The 19661-nt window shown below is 47.1% G+C and overlaps 1 protein-coding gene and 1 long non-coding RNA gene across 2 annotated transcripts in view; one reads left to right on the forward strand and one right to left on the reverse strand.

Moving 5' to 3' along the window:
• Positions 1-2704, forward strand: part of LOC126524285 (3-oxoacyl-[acyl-carrier-protein] reductase FabG-like) — a 65061-nt gene extending 62357 nt beyond the window's left edge. The window contains exon 9 of the mRNA XM_050172614.3: positions 1630-2704. Within this exon, the coding sequence (XP_050028571.2) occupies positions 1630-1830 (201 nt within the window). The 3' untranslated portion in view covers positions 1831-2704. The remainder of the gene's footprint in view (positions 1-1629) is intronic.
• Positions 1-19661, reverse strand: part of LOC129383066 (uncharacterized) — a 162132-nt gene that overhangs the window by 108683 nt on the left and 33788 nt on the right. The gene's annotated exons all lie outside the window — the stretch shown is intronic.

Here is a 19661-nt window from a genome sequence, read left to right on the forward strand (position 1 = left end):
TCACGTACATGCGTCGCTGGAAAAAGGTGACTTGGTCCTTCTTCGGACACCGCAACGGAAGCGTGGATTGTGCCAAAAGTTCTTGTCACAATATTCAGGCCCATTTGTAGTTGTGGACCGCCTGAGCGAACTCACTTACGTCATAGCTCGCCTAATGTGCAATGGTCGGCGATCAAGCAGAACTCAGCTGACTCATATTGCTCGCCTGGAGCCTTTCTACCCTGCTTGTGCATCCTGACTCGCCCCACGGGCTTCGTCTGCTTGCGGGGAAACGTAACAGATTCGAAAGGCACGGACAAGAGGAAAGAAGAGAAGACGAAAAGAACGAAGAGTTGAAGAGGCCCAGCTTCGCTACTACCACGCTACGATCATCATCCATCGCGTGTAAATAAACCATTTCTTCGCAACTCTTCGTAACAATATATATATAGGATGCATGTGCCTCTGTGTTGAAAAAGACGTCTTAATTGTAGGTGTCATTACTAGGACGGTCGCCATTGATTGACGCAGATTTAGCCTTGCCCCCCACCCCCGCCCACCCCCCAAAAGAAACGAACCCTCAAGTTCCGAATAAATACAGTTCCGCCAACACGAGGCGTTGCCTGCGCACCACTGGGAAGACGCAGGTGCGTGAGCAGGAAGAATCCGGAGAGTACTCAGCAAGTTGTAATGGAATGACACAATTTTCACCCATTATGAAAAGTAGGGAACGTTCATCTTCGAGACGCGCTTCGAGACGCGCTGAAATTCAACGCTGATCAGAGCGTCAGCTATCCAGCGATAGAGATAAGCAAGAGTCATTCAGAAAATCAGGAGAAAATGCATGAAATAGATGGTGCTGGGCTCATGACAGGCATATGTATCCTTGCTGTAGGGTCTGAGAGGCTTTAACGAAGAGGCAAAATATCAAGCAGATTAGGTAATTATTTGTGACCGCCTCGTTTTAAAGGGGCGCCATTATAATTCATCTGTCACCATGATGATTGGGGTCAACAGAGGTAATTCAGAGGAGTCAATATGAGTTCCTTAGGCTATTCCTTCTATGTCCACGTTAGTTATAAACCAACCAGCATGCTTCAAGTGAGCCTGGGCAGTACATTTCCTCCACACTATTAAAAAATACGTTTGATTAATAGTCGCGGCTACGTTTTGACGTGGCTCGAGGCCAAGGAAACAGTCAGCCAGGATACGTGGCACAAAGCCAAAGCCGTGGATGTCATAGTTGCAGTACCATTGCATTTCGCTGAACAATCGCCATGTGTACTGTTGAACATTTCGACCCTCACGCATGTCATAGCATGATAGTGTAATAGCGAGTAGTACGAAGGCGGTCCATCAGCATGAACGACTTCTTGATTCCTTATAGGTACGTGAGCCTTGGACCTTACTGGTCCGTCATTCAGTTACTTAGTCTGAGCGTGCTTGCCTTTAATTTAGTTAGTGAGTCCGAATCGGTTTGGCTGGCTTTTCGTTTCCATAAATGTGAATACTAAAGCGTCGTTGACTCTGACCCTTGCCTGTTGTTCTAAGGAAAAAAAGTGTGTTTGAGAAAGTTTGAGGCTTTTCTATTCATTTACCCTGCCAATATCTAATACTGATACTGCTAATACTGCTTTTGCGATTCCTTAGCGCCAGAGCAAGGCTATGGCTCATGCCCATCTCCTGGGTCGTCTTGGCACCATGGATGAAGTAGCGCGTGCCATTGCATTCCTGGCCTCAGACGACGCGTCTTTCATCACAGGGCACGCCTTGCCGGTGGACGGGGGGCATCTGCTCATGACGCCTCTGGACATTACGCCGCCAGACCCGTTGAAACAGCGAGAGCATTAGGCAGTTTTAGTTGTGCGCCGCTTACGCTACGCTCCGCTCCGAGTTCCCGCACTAAGCTACTGCAGAGAACCGCAAACGATCAGACCTCTCTCTCCCTCTCTCTTTGTATATATATATATATATATATATATAGGCCGACTCTTCTTTCTTAGAGGACACCTTTGCCTGGCGTCACTTGGCATAGCGCATAATTTTTCAATCACTCCTTGCGTTAGGCCAACATTATTTGGTTTCCTTTCACTAATGAACTTGTTAACAGACTGCTGGGTGTCAATAGAAAGGCATTAAGGTTTATCTTTGACAAAAAGAAGCAAACTGACTCAGAAACTGCTATATTAAAGCAAGCTGGTATGCTAACCTTTCGAAATCGAGCAAAACCAGCACGTCCTAAGTTTTTATATCAGTTATTCTATGGCAAAATAAACAGTGGAACTTCTAAAATTATCTCTTTTCATGTACAAGATCTACGCCTAATAAACATCCTCATACCCTTGTTGAACACAGGCACATGTGAGAGTCTTTGAAATACTCATATTTTAATCCAGCAATCATAAGGCGGAACCGTCTGGACCATTCAGTCACGAGGAGCCTTAGAAAACTTTAGAAAACGTTCCACTATTGTTCGAGGAAACAATGCATGCAAAGCGGTTCATCATTAACATTGCATCTTATTTTCTACATTTTCGGCGGAATTATGTTCTCTATAGTGTAATTTTGCGTTTGTGTCTCAAAAGATATGCTACCTTTCTTTTTGTTGTATTACTTTTGTTTTCGTTGCGTTTACTACTGTGTTACATGTACTTACATTCTTCTTATTCGCCAGAGTTGACTTGATGTATAATTTTTGTAGCACTCAATTGCAATGTGCTTCACATACCTGTCTTATGTCTCTTTTACACTGTGCTCATCTGTGGGCCCTCCCGTCTAACACCTCTTCGGACATTCCAATTAGACACACGGAAATTTGTTTCGCCGTACCATCCACAAACCGGACTGCGTGAATATATATTGCGAATTACTATTACAATACGTGGAAGAGCCTAGAAATGCATATGCCACTTATATAAATAAACATAGACCCATTTATCAATCTGAATGGTGAGCAAGGAGTGTCCGAAAGATTATTTGAGTTAAGAATAATTGCTGGCAATATATAAAATCTCAGTTGATACAGGGAGACGAGGCAATGATTGCTTCACCGAGGTTTCTGATCGCGCCCAGTAGCAGCAGTACAGCGTACACCAAAAATGTACATTTGCTACAAACAATTTGAATAATAAAAAAAATTATATTTGATGATTAAGTTTTCACAATAAAATTGTTTATTTATTTATTTAGGTATTTATTTATACAGTCGCCTACAGCGCCCTTCGGTGCATCAGTGTAGGCGAAACGTATGAAATATGGGCTGTAGACATGGGTACAGTATACAAAATATATCCAGAATACAAACGAAAAACAATGAAACAGTTTAATGATAACACAGTTCTGAACAGAACGCTATACATAAATACAACATCTACAATAAAACCGGCAAACGATCCACAATTTATTTATGTCAAGATATAAAAATTTGGTCTTCTGAAAGTGTGAAAAAGGATCGAGGAGGCGTCGCAACCATCACAACCGGCACACAGTTCCAATCGTTTATATTACGGGGGAAAAACGAAAATCTAAAAATATTTAGTCGGCAATAGTACTATCGTATTTTCTCACTGTTGTCCACGCGGGCGGACGCCGTAAGTGGTTTAGTTTAGGTAAATTTCACTATTTATGCCGGTTTTATTTTTGAGAAAGTTAAAAGCAATGTTAGTCGTAACTACTTATGCCTCTTAGAGAGGAAAGGTCAACCCAAACATTTCACAATATTAGACGACCGGTTCGTTAAGTCATAATCTCCTGTCGCAAATCGAGCTGCAGGCTTCTGTACGTGCTTGAGTATATCTATATTCTTTTTTGCCGCCAGGTCCCATACCACGCATGTATACTCTAAGATAGGGCATACATTTGCGAGGTACAAGGTTTGTTTTATCTGTGGTGGAGCATTTCTGAAATTGCATCGCGAAAAGTTCAGCATCCGCCTTGCCTTTGCTGTTAAATACTCCACGTGAGCTCTCCAGGACATCGTGCTCGAAAAAAATAATGCGTAGGTATTGAAACTGTGTCACAACGAAGAAGTTATAGGTATTGATTAGATAATATTTCATGAAAAGCCGTTTTTCATTTGTGAACCTAATGAGTTGACACTTTGAAGTATTAAGTGTCATGTCCCACCTGCCGCACCACGATAGAACAGTTTAGGTTATCTTGCAAGAAGTGGTAATCAGTTTCACAGCCACCGTTCCGAGAGATGGAGCAGTCGTCAGCGTATAGTCTAACTCGGCTACAAACAATATCATCAAGATCATTGGTGAAGATCAGAAAAAGAAGCGGGCCCAGAACGGATCCTTGCGGAACGCCGGATAATACATTCGCGTAAGATGACGATACACCATCTAGAACCACTGGATTTGTTCTAACAAGTATATAAGCTTCAATCAAGATCAAAGTTTAGCAAAATTACAGCAGGTACGTATAGAACCCACAGCTTCTGTAAATGCAATGTGTGCGAGACGGAATCAAACGCCCTACGTAAATCCAAAAATATAGAATCTACTTGCATAGCAGACTGATGTGAAGAGTGAATGTCATGCGTAAATTGTGTTACCTGTGTGTCGTATGAGAATGCGGCTCTTAAACCACGTTGTTTTGGGGACAAAAAAATTGTTTCTGTTAAGTTTACTCATTAGGTTGGTGTAATCGATATGCTCTAGAGATTAACAACACACGCTTGACAGCGAAATGGGTCTATAATTGGAGGGTAATGTTTTTTCGCCACATTTAAATATGGTTATAACATTCGCGCACTTCCAAACAGAAGGCATAGCACTTTGTTCAAACGATGTTGTAAATAGTGCAGTGAAAAAGGAGGCAGAAGAGGCAACGCATCTCTTGAAGTTGGATGAAGTTGGATATAAAATCTGGACCAGAGGCTGAGTGGACTTTAATCTTCTGCAAAAGCAAACTAATCCCATGCTCTGTAAATTCAATCTCTGTCATTTGCGGAAGCCTATAGTTACTTTTGGAATCAGCGATGGCTGCTACCTGTTGCGAAAATACAGAGAGAATATAACGAATAAAGATTTCTGCTTCGGCGTCATTATCAGGGACGTAGTTGGCGCCGTCCATAATACCAGGAGATGCCTCACTACTTCTATGCCCAAATATGTCTCACAAAACATTGCTCACTAAATATGCCTCACTATGTATTTCCATACTTCATTCGGACTATCTTTAAGGTTCGTCCCTAAATTACACAAATACGCATTTTGAGCTTCAAGACACTTCTTTATCATTTTGCTGAGCTGTCTCAATTGTTCGTATATGTTACGATCGTGGGACTGGCAGTACTTACGGAATAAACTGTTCTGTTTATTTACTGATACTCTAATTTGTTTTTTTTTTTTCATACAGGGTTTACCATTTCGATGTGTGGCGGAAACCAGTCACGTAGGAATGTAACTCTCTGTCAACGATAATAAGTTTGTTTTGAATACGTTCCATAGTGTATTCACATCTAAGGATAAGCTAAGTGACTGCAACTCAGGCAGAAAGTCACTCAGTTTGCGTGATACGCAGGCAAAGTCACCCTTTTCATTAAAGTATATATTGCGATGCGTTTTAACGTGTTGGCGAGTGAGAAATGTTGACGTTCCCAAGAACAGCATCATCAGATACGCCCGGTAACATAGAAAAGACGAAGCTGCGATCATTACACAAAAACAAATCCAGCACATTTGCACTTATAGGTCCAACACGTGTTGGCATTTAAACAAATTGTGACAATGAGTGGATATTGATCATTTCGCGAAAGGCGGTATATAAACAAGACGAGCTGTACAGCAGTATTTTATACATAGAATAATTTCACATTTGGCAGGCTGAAATTTTCACCAAGCATTATATATGCAGTTTTCAAGGCCGATAAAACATTGATTATTTGAATAAATGGTTACGAAGTGCTTGAGCAGGGCGGTCTGTAAAAGGAACCGACAGCTATAGTGGTCCCATTTTTTAAACAGTTTCTCATGCATTGGTATCAACATTCACAGAGACGCTACGGATTGTTGTGTGAATCAATAAAAAACTGTGTCACAATTGTGTCGTTGTGTCGCTAGTTTAGGTAATAGTATTGTCGACGTTACACACGACGAATTTAAATCAACACAAAGGATTTGTAATACTCATAGGAAAAAATAAAGCAGCAGATGTGTGCCACCTTCAAAAATTACAACCCGATTTTCAGAGAAGCTGTTTCTTTGGAACAGTTGCAATAAACTTTTCAGTTTATTTTAGTTATATTGCTTAATTTACAAAGTTGTCCTTATATCATTGCTGCATTTAAATCCTTTACCGCATGTAATGCTCCTTGTTGGGAACGTTTAATGCTTTCTAATATGGTAATACTTCTCGTTGGGAATTTTTAAAAAGCCAGTACTCCATCGAGACACATGCTACTTTGCCATAGCATTTACCTCCCTCCCTTCCCCCACCCCCTCAATCCGCTGGATTTCGTATCGGTTGAGTTGACAGTTATTTTAGGGCACCGGCATAAATTCTGCTTTGTTCGTAAAAGACACTCGTAAAGCTGCGGATCGCTTGCATGTGTAATTTAACACAAATTTGTTAATTAGCATCTGCCTTGGAAGTTTACCCATATATTACCAGTAACGCGCCCTTTCTTTTTTCCATATATAAACTGCTTGTCTTGTTAGTTCGCTAAGGACATCACTGAAATCAAGTCGGAACAAGTTATCACACATGAAAATGGGGGTGGGGGGGGGGACGACAGCTCAGTAATTATTTCCAACGTTTCTAACTGGACAAGAAACAAAAAAGATTACCGCCCGTGCAACCCGTATAAATGGTCAACCAGCGAAACTCAAATGTGCGGCCCGGTGTTCATTGCTGGGTGATTTCCGACGGTTCAGTAAACTTTTCCTTAATAATTGTATATGCGTTAGGGTTTCGTAATGAGGTTACGCACACGTTTGGCTTGGGATTTATCACACTGTCTATTTGAAACGCCAAACTTGCGCTTCGCATAATCACCATCTTGGAGGGGTGCAAAGAGCGGTTCATTGTCTTAGTCCTGCGGGTTCATCAAAGTCTTTCTGAATGACGTTACGCATTTGTGTTTCGTAATGCATTAATGGTAGTGTTAATGACTCGGTCATGCACTGTAGTTTCCAAGTGATAAACCGGGGCCATACACTTCATTTAATGAAAGAAGGGGACACATTTTTGAACCTACTGCGAAGTCGGAGAGGCACTGTTGAGAGAGAGAAACGACGTCACTACCGGAATAGCCAATGGCTCGCCACACGTTTGCTGCGACATAGTAATGTCATCATGAAATTATTTTAATCTCGTAGCCCCCTGTGTCCCTTTAGTGCAATAATACGTAGATAAATGTATATGTTTTAAATGCGTAAGCATTTCTGTGCCTACCAACGAGAAATTTGTTCATCCGTCGGTTACGTAAGACGAATGAAATGGCTCATACCTCCACAGTGGGGTTTCTGTGTTCAGACCACTAGTGTTTCGCCTAGGGATATGCAGCGTCGCTGCAAAATTCTATCGCACATTGCACTTACCATGACCCCATCATCCTTCCACAAAATATAAACCTATAGCTTTGCCGGGACACTGGGGAGCATAGCTGATAGCTGCCATATCACACACTCGCCCAATCGAATAAGAATTTTTTCCTAAGACTGGTTGATCCAAACGCATTTCAATTTGCATACAGAACATCCGTAGCATACCACCAATTTTTGCTAAATTTGGCCTGGGTAGTATCTATAGCTTTGCCACGGGAGCGGGCTATATTCTTCCCTGCTCGTTGGACACACTTACAACATTCTAGACATCTTGCATAGGTAATTTATTGCGAGAGACTGAATTACTCACCTATTTCGAACTTTCCCTACTCATCACCCATTACCTTATCTTTAGGCCATCAGTGTAGATATTTTGGTTTGTTCGTGTAATATTTCGCAGTTTCTTTTTCCTGTAGTGCAAGTAGCACAACGACATACAATAGTAACAAAGACACACACACGTGCTAAATTTCAACAACAATTTATTTCATGGACAGGCACCACTTTGATACCCCCACTTTATCTCGTGTTTTTTTTTCCCTTTCACAAGCACATCTCTACTAACAAAGTAACAGAACATATGATACTATGAGACATTTGCAGACTAGGCAAAAGCTAAGATGTAGATATTGTCATTTATATATCATATTATTCGTACTTCATTGTCACAAGTGTGGACGTGTTGCCTGTTTTGTAGATGCAGTTATCGCGAGAAGCAAATGCGAATTAACTTCTCTTATCATAGAAAGTGCCTGCATTAAAGAGTTTAGAGATGCTTGTGTTAGCAAATCGTCCCTGTCACTCTCGAAGGAGTTGGAATTCCTGCGCATCCATTAAACATAAAAGTTTTTGCGTAGTCTGCAAGTGTGTCACACTACCATTTGCTCTGTTGTCGTGTCAGTACACTCTTAGTGAATACCGGCCTAAAACAATGCAAATAACATGGAAAGTGTACCAACATTTCGACGCTTATAAATGGGTCACTCCAAGCGGCCTACTGCGCATGCGGCGCGCATATAAACGGCCCCATTTGTTGCAGAGAAGGGCCGCTTGTGAAATGTCATGCATAAGGCCAAATATCTCGCGGCAGTTCGAACCAAAACATCCGGCTTACTGAGCGGGTGAAATGTCGCACTGCTCAAGATTATGCGGCCCAACGGGCATTTTTCATGAAAAAAAAACTTTTCTTTGTGCACAGGTGCCGCCCAGAGTCGTTTCGGAACGAGTTTTCATGCATATAGCTTAGAGCCACATAATAGCAAATTGGCTAACATTCAGCGCACAATCATCGAAACATACATTTCGCAAAAAAGGACACATGGGGAATCGAACCCGGGTAGACCGCTTGATAGCCGAACACTCTAACCACTACACCACATTATTTTTTTGTCTTTATTGCCGGCTTTGACATACACAAACAATACACAAAAAAGCAAACATGTCAACAAGGATTTTGCTGGCACGACATATTAAAAGTTTTTCAATACTGCAAGCTTATTTAGCATGTCAATCCATGTTGGTTGTTCAGGGAGTGCCCGATGGACATCCCTGAACCGTACTACAGATTCAATGAAGTGATCACGTGTAGGTCGCGAATTGACATCAGCATTGTTGAACTGCGTTCTAGCTTTCCACAAACTGTGGAGGCCCAGGAGCATTATAGCGTCAAACGGAAAAGCCTCCGTTTCTACCGGTAAGAATCTTATTCCATGTGAATCTAAAGGTAACTCTTTCTTTGAAGTGCCTTGTAGCACATCCCAGAAAAATATGGGGTCCCAGCAATCTAGAAACGCATGCTCTATTGTTTCAGGTTTCTTGCACAAGAAGCAGTTAATAGACCACGGGACAAAAATACCCCTGTTATACATCCATGTTTTAACTGATAATGTGTTAGTGTGTAGTTTAAAGAAAAATGTTTTTACCGAAGGGTGTACTGGCATTCTTTTAACCCTTTTGAGGACATCTCCTGGGCCTCCACTGTTTGACATACGGTAAATCGGTACAGGGAGCATAGTGTCAATAAGGTCCTTATACAGTTTTTTCCTAGCAATATTGGCGAGATACTGCACAGAAAACCGCACATGCAACATTCTGTACGCAAGCACGACTTCTCACAGGTAACCTTTAACGGCACCATGCATTGCTTCACACGAGCATACAACAAACCCTGGAAGGTGACGACATAAAAGCACTTGCATGACTGTGCGAAGGAACACATCATTCTGATCGCGAAGGTATGTAAAGCGTGACACAACTCGTTGCACAAATAAATGTGCCAACCCAAGGCCCCCTTTCTTTACTGGCAAGAACAAGTTTGTGCGGCTGGTCCTTTCCCAAGTCGATGCCCATATAAAAACGGCGGAGATACGGTGGATTTTTTGGATGTTGATCCGCGAAGCACACAGCACGTTCATGACATACCATATTTTGGACGTAAGAAATAGGTTACAGACTGTGGCGCGCGAGACCATTGACCACTGTCGCCCCTGCCACGCGTTACCCTTTCCCTTTGTTCTCGCCACTTGTTCATTCCGGTACGGCTCAGGGTCGCGATAAGAGGCGAGAGGCACGCCTAGGTAGGTTGTTGCAGTGGTTGACCACCGAAGTCGAGCGAAGTAGTCTGGCGTTTCTTCCCATTCACCATGCCAAAACCCATAACTCTTCTCCCAGTTTATTTGCGCCCCGGTGCACTTGCAGAAGGATTCAACTACCGCCACGGCTTCACAAATACTATTTCTATTTGAACAAAATATGGCGATGTCATCGGCATACACCAATATTTTCACCTGTGTTGACTGTAACCTGAAGCCATTTATCCGTTAATTGTTTAGGATGGCCTTGCACAAAGGCTCAAGGTAAGCCGCGAATAGCAGGGGCGACAGCGGACATCCCTGCCTGACAGAAAACAGCACTTGCACGCTGTCTGCCAGGTCCCCGTTTACAATCACCCGATTTGAGCAGTTAGCATACGCCATCCTGACACCGTCTGTTATTACACTTCCTACGTTGGAGTGCTCTAATATGGCGAAGAGAACATCGTGGGAAACACGGTCGAAGGCTTTAGCGAGATCTAGTTGCATCATTGCCACTCGATCGCGAAATACATCACAACATTCTAGCATACTTCGAGCAACGTGTATGTTCGTGGCGATGCTTCTACCCTTTATACCACTGGTCTGGTGCGTGCCAACCAGCCTCGTTATCACACCCTGCAATCGTTTGCCCAACACCTTCATAAACATCTTATAGTCGACGTTGGTAAGGCTTATCGGGCGATAAGACCCCACCAGCTGACGTTTTTCAGGTGCCTCAGTTTTTGGGAAGAGAACAATGTGCGAAGTTGTGAAGGAGAGTGGTATACGTTTTTGCTGATACGATTCGGCGTTAACTTTGAGTAGAATCTGGGCTATAATTGGTTTGAATGTTTTATAAAGTGCTACTCCTAGGCTGTCAGGGCCGGGTGCTTTTCCAACAGGTAGTGCATCTATTGCATCCTCTATTTCTTTCATGGAAATTGGCTGTTCCAGACGCGTTCTTTCTTCTTCATCCAGCTTTGGCACTAACGACAAAAATTCCGCTTTAAAGCCCCCTACAATGGCGCGCGATTGACCGAGCAATTTTTTGAAATGATCAGCGACGACGCGTTTGATTACATTGCGGTCCACCGAAACGTTATTCCCGCTTCTTATATGCCGTATTTCCTTATTGCAAGCGTATCGTTTTTTGTCCGATAACGCACGTTTTGTGGGCGTTTCACCGGCCCACAGCTTCTCGGCCCGTGCACGAATAACCGCCGCTCTGTACTTTTCTGCATCAATTCTCTCCAACTGAATTTTTATGTTCCTTACTTCGTTGGTGGAAGTACCTGGTTGGGAGCATTCTATACCCGTAAGAAATTCAAGTTGCTCATGAAGCAGTGTTTCGTTTCGTTTGTCTTCATTACGCAATGTGCTACTTCTTTCGATGGCTTTCATTTTTACTAATTGCTTAAACTCCTCCCACTCTACACCAATACTTAAAGATTGCACTGCGAGTAGCTTCTTTAGCTTCTCATCTACATCCTTAACGAAACCCTGATCATCCATCAATTTCGCATTAAGTTTCCGAAGTTCCCACTTGAAGTACTTTTTATGTTCTTTTTTTACCACAGGTTGCAATAACTAGACAGTGGTCACTGAAAGACACTGGCTTAACATCGTACGATGTGCATAGTGGCACAAGTTCAAGCGACACGTACAGCCTGTCCAATTGTGCATGGCTATCGCCTTGATGTATCACTGATGTATCACTTTGCCTGCTGTCTGTACGGTCCCCAGGCGCCCTCAAGTTGTCTATGACAACTTCTTGCCTGGAGGACCCCCAACATTTTGTTGGAAATAAACTGAACTGAACTGAACATGTGTGAATTGCGGACGCGTACGATTTGTGACAACACTTCCGATATCTTCTAGGTTGTGGTCGTGAACTAAAACATCCAAGACCTCCGCACTCTTATCTCGCACTGGCAAACCGTTTACACGGTCTACCGAACGACAAACAGAATTGAAGTCACCCAACAAAACTAGTACTTTTTTTACAATCAAGATACATCTAAAAATGTTCAAAAAACTGTTTTCTCTCTGCCTCTACATTTGGAGCATAAGCGCAAATGAGACGGAAATTCAGGCCATATTGCAAAAAATCGACAACCAGGAGGCGTCCACTTTGGCACGGAAAGAGTGATTGTACAGTTATATCTACACTTGCGGATGAAAAGGGCACAACCACCAGAGGCACCGACAGAATGACACACACAAACATCGTAATGCTGACGGAAAGTGGACGCCATTCGATCAGTCGCTTCCTGGCTATCAATTTTGGTTTCTTGGATTGCCACCACGTGTAGATTGTTTTCTAAGAGAAGGCGACCAAGTTGACATTGTCGCCTTCTTGCTCCAAGACCTCGTACATTCAGAGTCGCTACACGTAGTGCTTCAGGAAGGTGGATCGCCATATCGAGAGAAAAGAAACCCTATCTTATGGTGTCTAACCTCACGACAACATCGCAAGCCCCCAAACCCCATTTCGGGATCTAAAGCACGAAACTACGGAGGCGGTTTCCCCGCCTGCCGTGATTCGGCCGGAATGTTTGGCCGCAGTTTCCAGGACGCTCGCCTCATCCCTGCTGCTTTAAAAGAAGGCTCATCACTGCCTATTTCATCCGGCTGTGACGCCTTGCTCACGGCATCATCGTGCGACCGTTTTCCGGCCATGTGGCCGGACCCTTCAGGGAAAAAGCCCATGGGCTCCGCCAGCGGTTTGGTGGCGTTCTCTGAAGTCGCGTCAGGCGTTTCCACTGCGTTCTTTGACGCCGCCTCGGCGTCCTGTGCCGGAGGTAGAAGCGTCTGTCCAGGAGATGCGCGAGCCTTGGGTTGCGCGTCCAAGAGGTGCGCCCCGAGGAGCAGCCGACGTGGTCTCCTTAACCGCTGGTCCGCTAGCTTCTTTCGATGCCTCTTCCGCATCGGCCTCATCCATGAGAAGTGTTGACGTCTCATCACTGCTCACTGGACCGGCGACGCTGGCGTACGTCCGTGCGCACTGGCCCTCATCGTGTCCATAGCGACGGCACGAACCACACCGTGGAACTTGGCAGTCACGCCGAATATGACCTGTGCCACGGCAGCGAAGGCACAGGGGTGGCCTGGCCGATACGACAACAAGCGCCAGCTCTCCAGCTACGTTCACCTGGTGCGGCAGGTCGTCGAGCTTCATGCCAGCGTTCAACTTCAAGGTCACCATCCTCGTAGTTGACCTCTTATCAGACACGCCGTAAGTGCGCCACAGCTCTCATGAGGCGTCCGTCACCTTCCCAAATGGCAAGAGAGCAAGACGCACGTCCTCGTCTGGTACGGTGTGAAGGAGCCAGTGCAGTATCATTCGAACATCCCGGTTTGCAGGGTCAATCACGAGACATCTCGCATTATTCACTTTCAAGTCACCGATGTTGAGAATCTTCTTGGCGGTGTCGGCATCCTTGAATGTAACCGCCCACACATGACTCATGCGGTACGCGCCTAAGGCGATAACATCCGGCAGAAGCGAAAGTGGAGCGAGCGCATCACGAAAATCTCCCACCCGGTATGGGCGGGCACTGATGTCCCCGTACAGGAAAACCGTGTTTAAGACCAAACGACCTGTAGGCGATCAAAGCAGAAAGCTGGGCTAGTTGGTGTGTCATGATTATTCAAAAGAATAGCGCAAAGTAGCAGGGACAACGACAGAGAATACGACAGGACGATCGCTCGTCCTGTCGTATTCTCTGTCGTTGTCCCTGCTACTTTGCGCTATTCTTTTGAATAATCATGACCTGTAGGCAAAGTAGGCAGTACGACCTGGTATTCGCTGTCCGATGCAATAGCCCTGTTTCCGCGACCAGGCATGGCCGCTGTAGCCGCTCCGACGGAGCCCGTCGTCGTACGTCCGTCACGCTCGGTGGCCGGAAGTAGACTCACTACACCACATTACTACGCTTGCATGGAGCCTTCGCATAGCTATTTCTACATAAATTTGTGCTTCTGAGGCTGCCGCTTTATGGTGATTGGTCACCGTCGGAGATCTTGTGTGGTATACATCATCATCACTCTATGTATACTTCGAGTAAGTGTTGCTGATGCTAATGTGGATGGTTACTCTCTGCTTTTGTTTTTCCAATGCAGTTTGTCTTTTAATTTTTACTGCCAAAGCTTGGTATATAAGTCCTGACTCTGTGTTAAGAACCTATGCAGTGCAATTTCTTGTATTGTGATGTACTTAAATAAGTAGCGGTAAGAGCTACCACTTTCAGCATCTGTCATATGGAATGGAAGGGCTAAAAAGGTAACTGAGCATGGAAATTGCGCGAAAACAAAAAACTGATCTGCCAGGCGAATGTTGTTCGTCATGGGTCTTCATGTTCTTCGTGGTTCTTCATGTTCATGTTCTTCATGGTTCGCATGGGCTCTGTCGACTTTCGTTATTCTTTTAAGACATTCACATCGGAGGACCGAAGTCTTTGTCGGACGACCTTCGTGAAGTCATCCGGAACCCCCCTGAGAAGTTTGAAGCCATGAGTGCATATTATTTTGCGCTCTCGGACTTTGAAGTTCTCCGGGGTGGCGCAGCCGTGTTAAGCCTGGCGCCGCCGTACGTAGCAGCGCGGAGGTAGGCGAGGCGCTCCGCCGCGTTTGCCGCCGCTCGCTTGCTACGATTACTCGACACTCACTATGGCGCACATTGCTGGATCCCAGCCGGCCGCTTGTACTTCTACCGGAGGGCGTGGAGGTGGAGTTGTTGCTACAGCCCCACCCGGCCCCAGTGCTATTGCTCGAGCTGCCGCCGGGCCTTCGTAGCAAGAAACTACAGCCATGGACTTCCAAGACATCTCGGAAGATCGCCATGACGACCCTGCCATTATCGAAGAGGACCTTTTGCAAGGGACGCCATCGGAATGTCCTTATTCCAATTGGTCTTTACACCTCAAGCGAAGAACGAAGAAGAAGCTCGCCAGAGGCGAGCAAGTATGCGTGGCAGGCAGGATGATCTCTCCGCTATCGCCCTCCTCCGCCACCGTGTTATCATCATCATCCTACGCAGCTGCAGGCGCTGGGGCATCAAAAAAGCCTTCTTTTAAGAAGAGGCGACGACTCCCCCCACTGCCACGTAGCGACTTCAAAATCATCATTCGACCAAAGAAAGGCCTTCAGGTGACGAGTTTCAGCAACCACCAAATATCGAAAGCCGTGTCGGCCGCCTGCGTAGGGAAAGTTGACGATTCGCAGTTCATCGTGCGCTTGAGACCCGGTTCCACCATAATTATTGTTAGCACCCCAGATCAGGAGGTCGCTGATATGGCGCGCAAGATCACGCGGATTGTGCTGGGCGGCAACCTTTACGAAGTCAAGTCTTACGTTGCGGCACCGGACGGAGTGGCCCGGGGCGTCATTCATGATATCGACCCTGATACCCCGCCCGAGGAGCTTATAACTCACCTAAGGGTGAGGACCCAAGGCGTGGAAATCGTGCAGGCCCGCATGCTGGGAAAGACCAAGACGGCCGTGATCACGTTCAGCTCTCACGTAGTTCCACGATACGTCTACTACTACGGAGGGGAGACCGAGTGCCACCCCTACAAGCCCACAAAACAAATCTGCTATGCGTGCCAGCGCATGGGACATAGATCGGAGGGTTGTCCTACCCCGAACATCAAAATCTGTCTCGCTTGCGGGACGCACGACCCGACGGACGACCACGAGTGCTCGATCAAGTGCGCCGTCTGCGGCGAAGCCCACGCCACGGGGTCTCGCGAGTGGAAGCAAAAGCTAAAAAACAGCACTACCACCAAAAAGCATCCTCCGCCCGGAAAGAGGAAGGAAGACGACGACAATGATGGAGGAAGGCCAAGGCGAAGCCGCCTGCGGTCGTTCAGCTCGGAATCCTCGGCGAGCCGCTCAAGGTCCCGGGCCCAGTCCAGGTCAAGGTCCCGGTCGCGGTCCCGATCCCGATCCCGATCCCGGTCCCAGTCCAGGTCCAGGTCGCGATTCCGCTCGGAGTGGCCAAAGCTAGGAGAGAAGCAAGGGCAGCGGCAGCCTTCTACCTCGACATCCACGTCAAAGCAGAAGAACCAATCGGGCAAGAAGAATCAAGCCAACAACAACAAGGTGAGCCGGAACCAGTCTAGTACCTCCTCCGCTCAAAATACCAGCGAAAATAGTAAATGCTCCCCAGAATGTACGCACATCAGGGAAGAAAATAAAAAACTCAAGGCTCAGGTTAACGACCTAAACCAACGCATGCAACGCTTAGAAGCGTTGCTAAGCAAAACAAGCAACAATACTCAGGCAGGGCCGCAAAGCGGAACGATAGGCCACCAGCCCGCCATCTCCATTCCTGCCCCTTCAAGAATCACCACGCCCTCATCGCTTCCTGGTGCGGCCTCGGCAGCGGCAGGCCAGTCAAGTGTAGTCACCCTCGAAGGTATTTATGCTACGATACAGCAGATGGTTTACCAGATGAGCGAATTAAGCAATAAAGTCAAGGAGAGGACACTAAGCCATGAAGACCTTGAAAGAAGAATACGCAAGGTTGAGTTTGGCTCGCGCAAGCGGGTCGACGACGAGAGCAGCAACCCACGCATCAAGGCGTACAGGCGCATAAACAACACGGGTGACGTCAGGGACGCCGACAACTGCGATGGCTGTGCCATGAACGTCAGCAATGGCTAACACCACACGCAGCGCGCCCGAACACCTCGAGATCTGGCAGTGGAATTGTCGCTCTTTCAACAAGAAGGCAAGTTCACTCCAACTTTTCATCCAAAATCACCTGTACCCCCCCGACGTCATCTGCCTTCAGGAGGTCGGGAAGCAGCCGATCAGGCTAAGGGGTTACTACGTAATTAAACACGCGGGGTCACCGAAGGTCGTGGTTTTAGTTCACAAAACGGTGACGGCCGTGGGACAATATTATCAACATCATGATATTAATCATGTGCTAGTGGAAGCCCTCGCGCAGAAGAGGGGTAGACGTAGCACTTTCATCCTGAATTTGTACAGTCCACCGAGGGCTCAGAAAGACGACTTCCGCAACATCATTTACGAGAGCGTTAGAGCCGCTGGCTGCAACCAGCTGGTAGTGGTGAGAGACATGAACGCTAGATACACGACTTAGGGCTACGAACAAGACACGCAAAAGGGGAGGTCGCTCCTCGATGCTGTTAACCAAATGGGCCTCGAATTGATAACCAACCTCCTCCAACCAACCCGAGTAGGCAACAGTGTAAGTCGAGACACGTTTCCGGACCTGTCATTTGTGAAAAACGTAAGGGAATACTCATGGGCGCACCTGGGCGAAACATTGGGCAGCGATCACTACATCCTCAGTATCTCGGTATCCACGCCGAAACTCAAGAGAACAATTGGCGAAATTGGACTTACGGACTGGGAGGCACTCAGGCAGTGCCCCCCGCCCGAAAACAGTATACCGGACATAGCGGAATGGATGCAGCACCTCCGGGACGCCCACATCCAAACCACTAAAACCATCCAGCGCACGGTCGAGACGCCCGAAGTCGACCGCCGGCTCTTACACCTGTGGGAAGCCCGTGAGGGCCTCCTCAAACGGTGGAAGCGACAGCGGTTAAACCGGTAGCTACGTCTACGAATCGAGAAAATAACAGACGAAGCGAGAAATTACGCAAACGAGCTGACGCAGCAAAACTGGGTACAGTTTTGCACCTCGCTCAAGGGTACCCTGAGTACGGCGCAGACGTGGGCCATCCTACGTTGCCTGATCGAGCCCGACAAGGCCAAATCGACAACCAGAAATCGCTAACAAGTTCCCCGGAAACGACCAGGATCTGATTGACACCCTAAAAACCAGATACCTGGGTAGCGACCCCATACAACCCTGCCTCCTAAAATATGAAGGTGAACTAAGACCAGAACTGGACGCTCCCATCACGGAGGAAGAGGTGTATGCCGCGGCGCGAGCCTCACAGCGCAACACTGCTCCCGGAGTTGAGAAAATCACCAATGCCATGATTAGAAACCTGAGCCCGATGCACATCCAGGGCTTGACCGACTACCTAAACGAGGAACTCTGGAGCAAGGGCCACGTACCGAACGAGTGGAAACACGCGGAAATCGTGACCATTCCCAAACCCGGCAAGAAGGCCACGATCGACGCCCTGCGTCCCATCTCGCTGACTTTGTGCCTCGGCAAACTGTACGAGAGGGTCATCGAAACCCGCCTGCAACATTACATAGAGGACGGTGACCTCTTTCCACACACCATGCTTGGCTTCAGGTTGGGACTTTCTGCGCAAGATGCGTTCCTAATCCTAAGGGAAGAAGTTCTCAAGGGCATCCCGAAGGGAGGAGAACACCTCCTGCTCGCACTCGACCTAAAAGGGGCCTTCAATAACATCTCTCACGAGGCCATTCTCAAGGAACTGAACGACATCAGCTGCGGGGAGCGCATCTTTAATTACGTTAAGTCGTTCTTGACGGGCCGGACGGCAACCATCGGAATAGGCCAGACTCGATCGGATACGATCGACGTGCCGAACAAAGGAACACCGCAAGGGGCGATAATCTCCCCGATTCTATTCAGCGTCGCGATGCTAGCGCTGACCAAAGAGCTGCGGAAGATCCCCGACCTAGATTACGCCCTGTACACAGACGACATCACGCTCTGGGCCACCAAGGGCTCCCTAGCGCGAAAAGAGGCGACCCTTCAAGAGGCCGCGACGGCCGTGGAGATATGTGCGGCAGCGAGCGGGATGCGTTGTGCGCCCGAAAAGTCCGAGGTGATCCGGGTGCACGGAGGAGGAAACTACAAGTCCCCCGGCTCTATCGACCTCTATCTTGAGGGCCAGAAGATCACGGAAGGCAATAAGACTAGGATTCTGGGTTTTTGGATCCAGAGCAACCTGAAAGCCTCCCACACAATCCAAACCCTAAGGTCTGCCACCAACCAGATCTCGCGGATTATAAAACGAATTACAAGAAGCCGCAAGGGCATGCGAGAAGAGGACACGCTTCGCCTCGTCCAGGCTCTGGTGATCAGCAGAATAACGTATAGCATGCCGTATCACTATCACTCGCTAAACAAACGCGACCAAGAACAAGTCGATGCCATCATCAGAGGCGCGTACAAAACGGCCCTGGGTCTCCCTGTCACCACCTCAAACGAGAAGTTAGCGGCCCTTGGGATTCACAACACCCTCGCTGAGCTGTCGGACGAGGTTATGGCTTCGCGAAAGACCAGACTACAGAAGACGGCGGCGGGCAGAGCCATCCTCCACCGGACCGGAACGGCAACGGAGCTCCGTGCCCTCGATGGGCAACGATCACTCCCGCCTGAGGTCAGAGGCAAGATCAAGGCGAACCCGATACCGAAGCACGTGAGCCATGAACTCCATGAAGGACGACGCAAGGCTCGCGTCGACAGACAGCGCCGACAATTCAAGGGTGACCCGTACGTAACGTACGTGGACGTGGCGGCGTACCCTGTAGGGGGCCTCTTCGCGGTAGCCGCCGTGAACGGGGGAAACAACTCCTTGACCCTCGCGTCCTCCGTAAGGGCAGAGACCCCAGCTACGGCTGAGACCAT

This window comes from Dermacentor andersoni, chromosome 3, assembly GCF_023375885.2.
Source record: "Dermacentor andersoni chromosome 3, qqDerAnde1_hic_scaffold, whole genome shotgun sequence".
NCBI lineage: Eukaryota > Metazoa > Arthropoda > Arachnida > Ixodida > Ixodidae > Dermacentor > Dermacentor andersoni.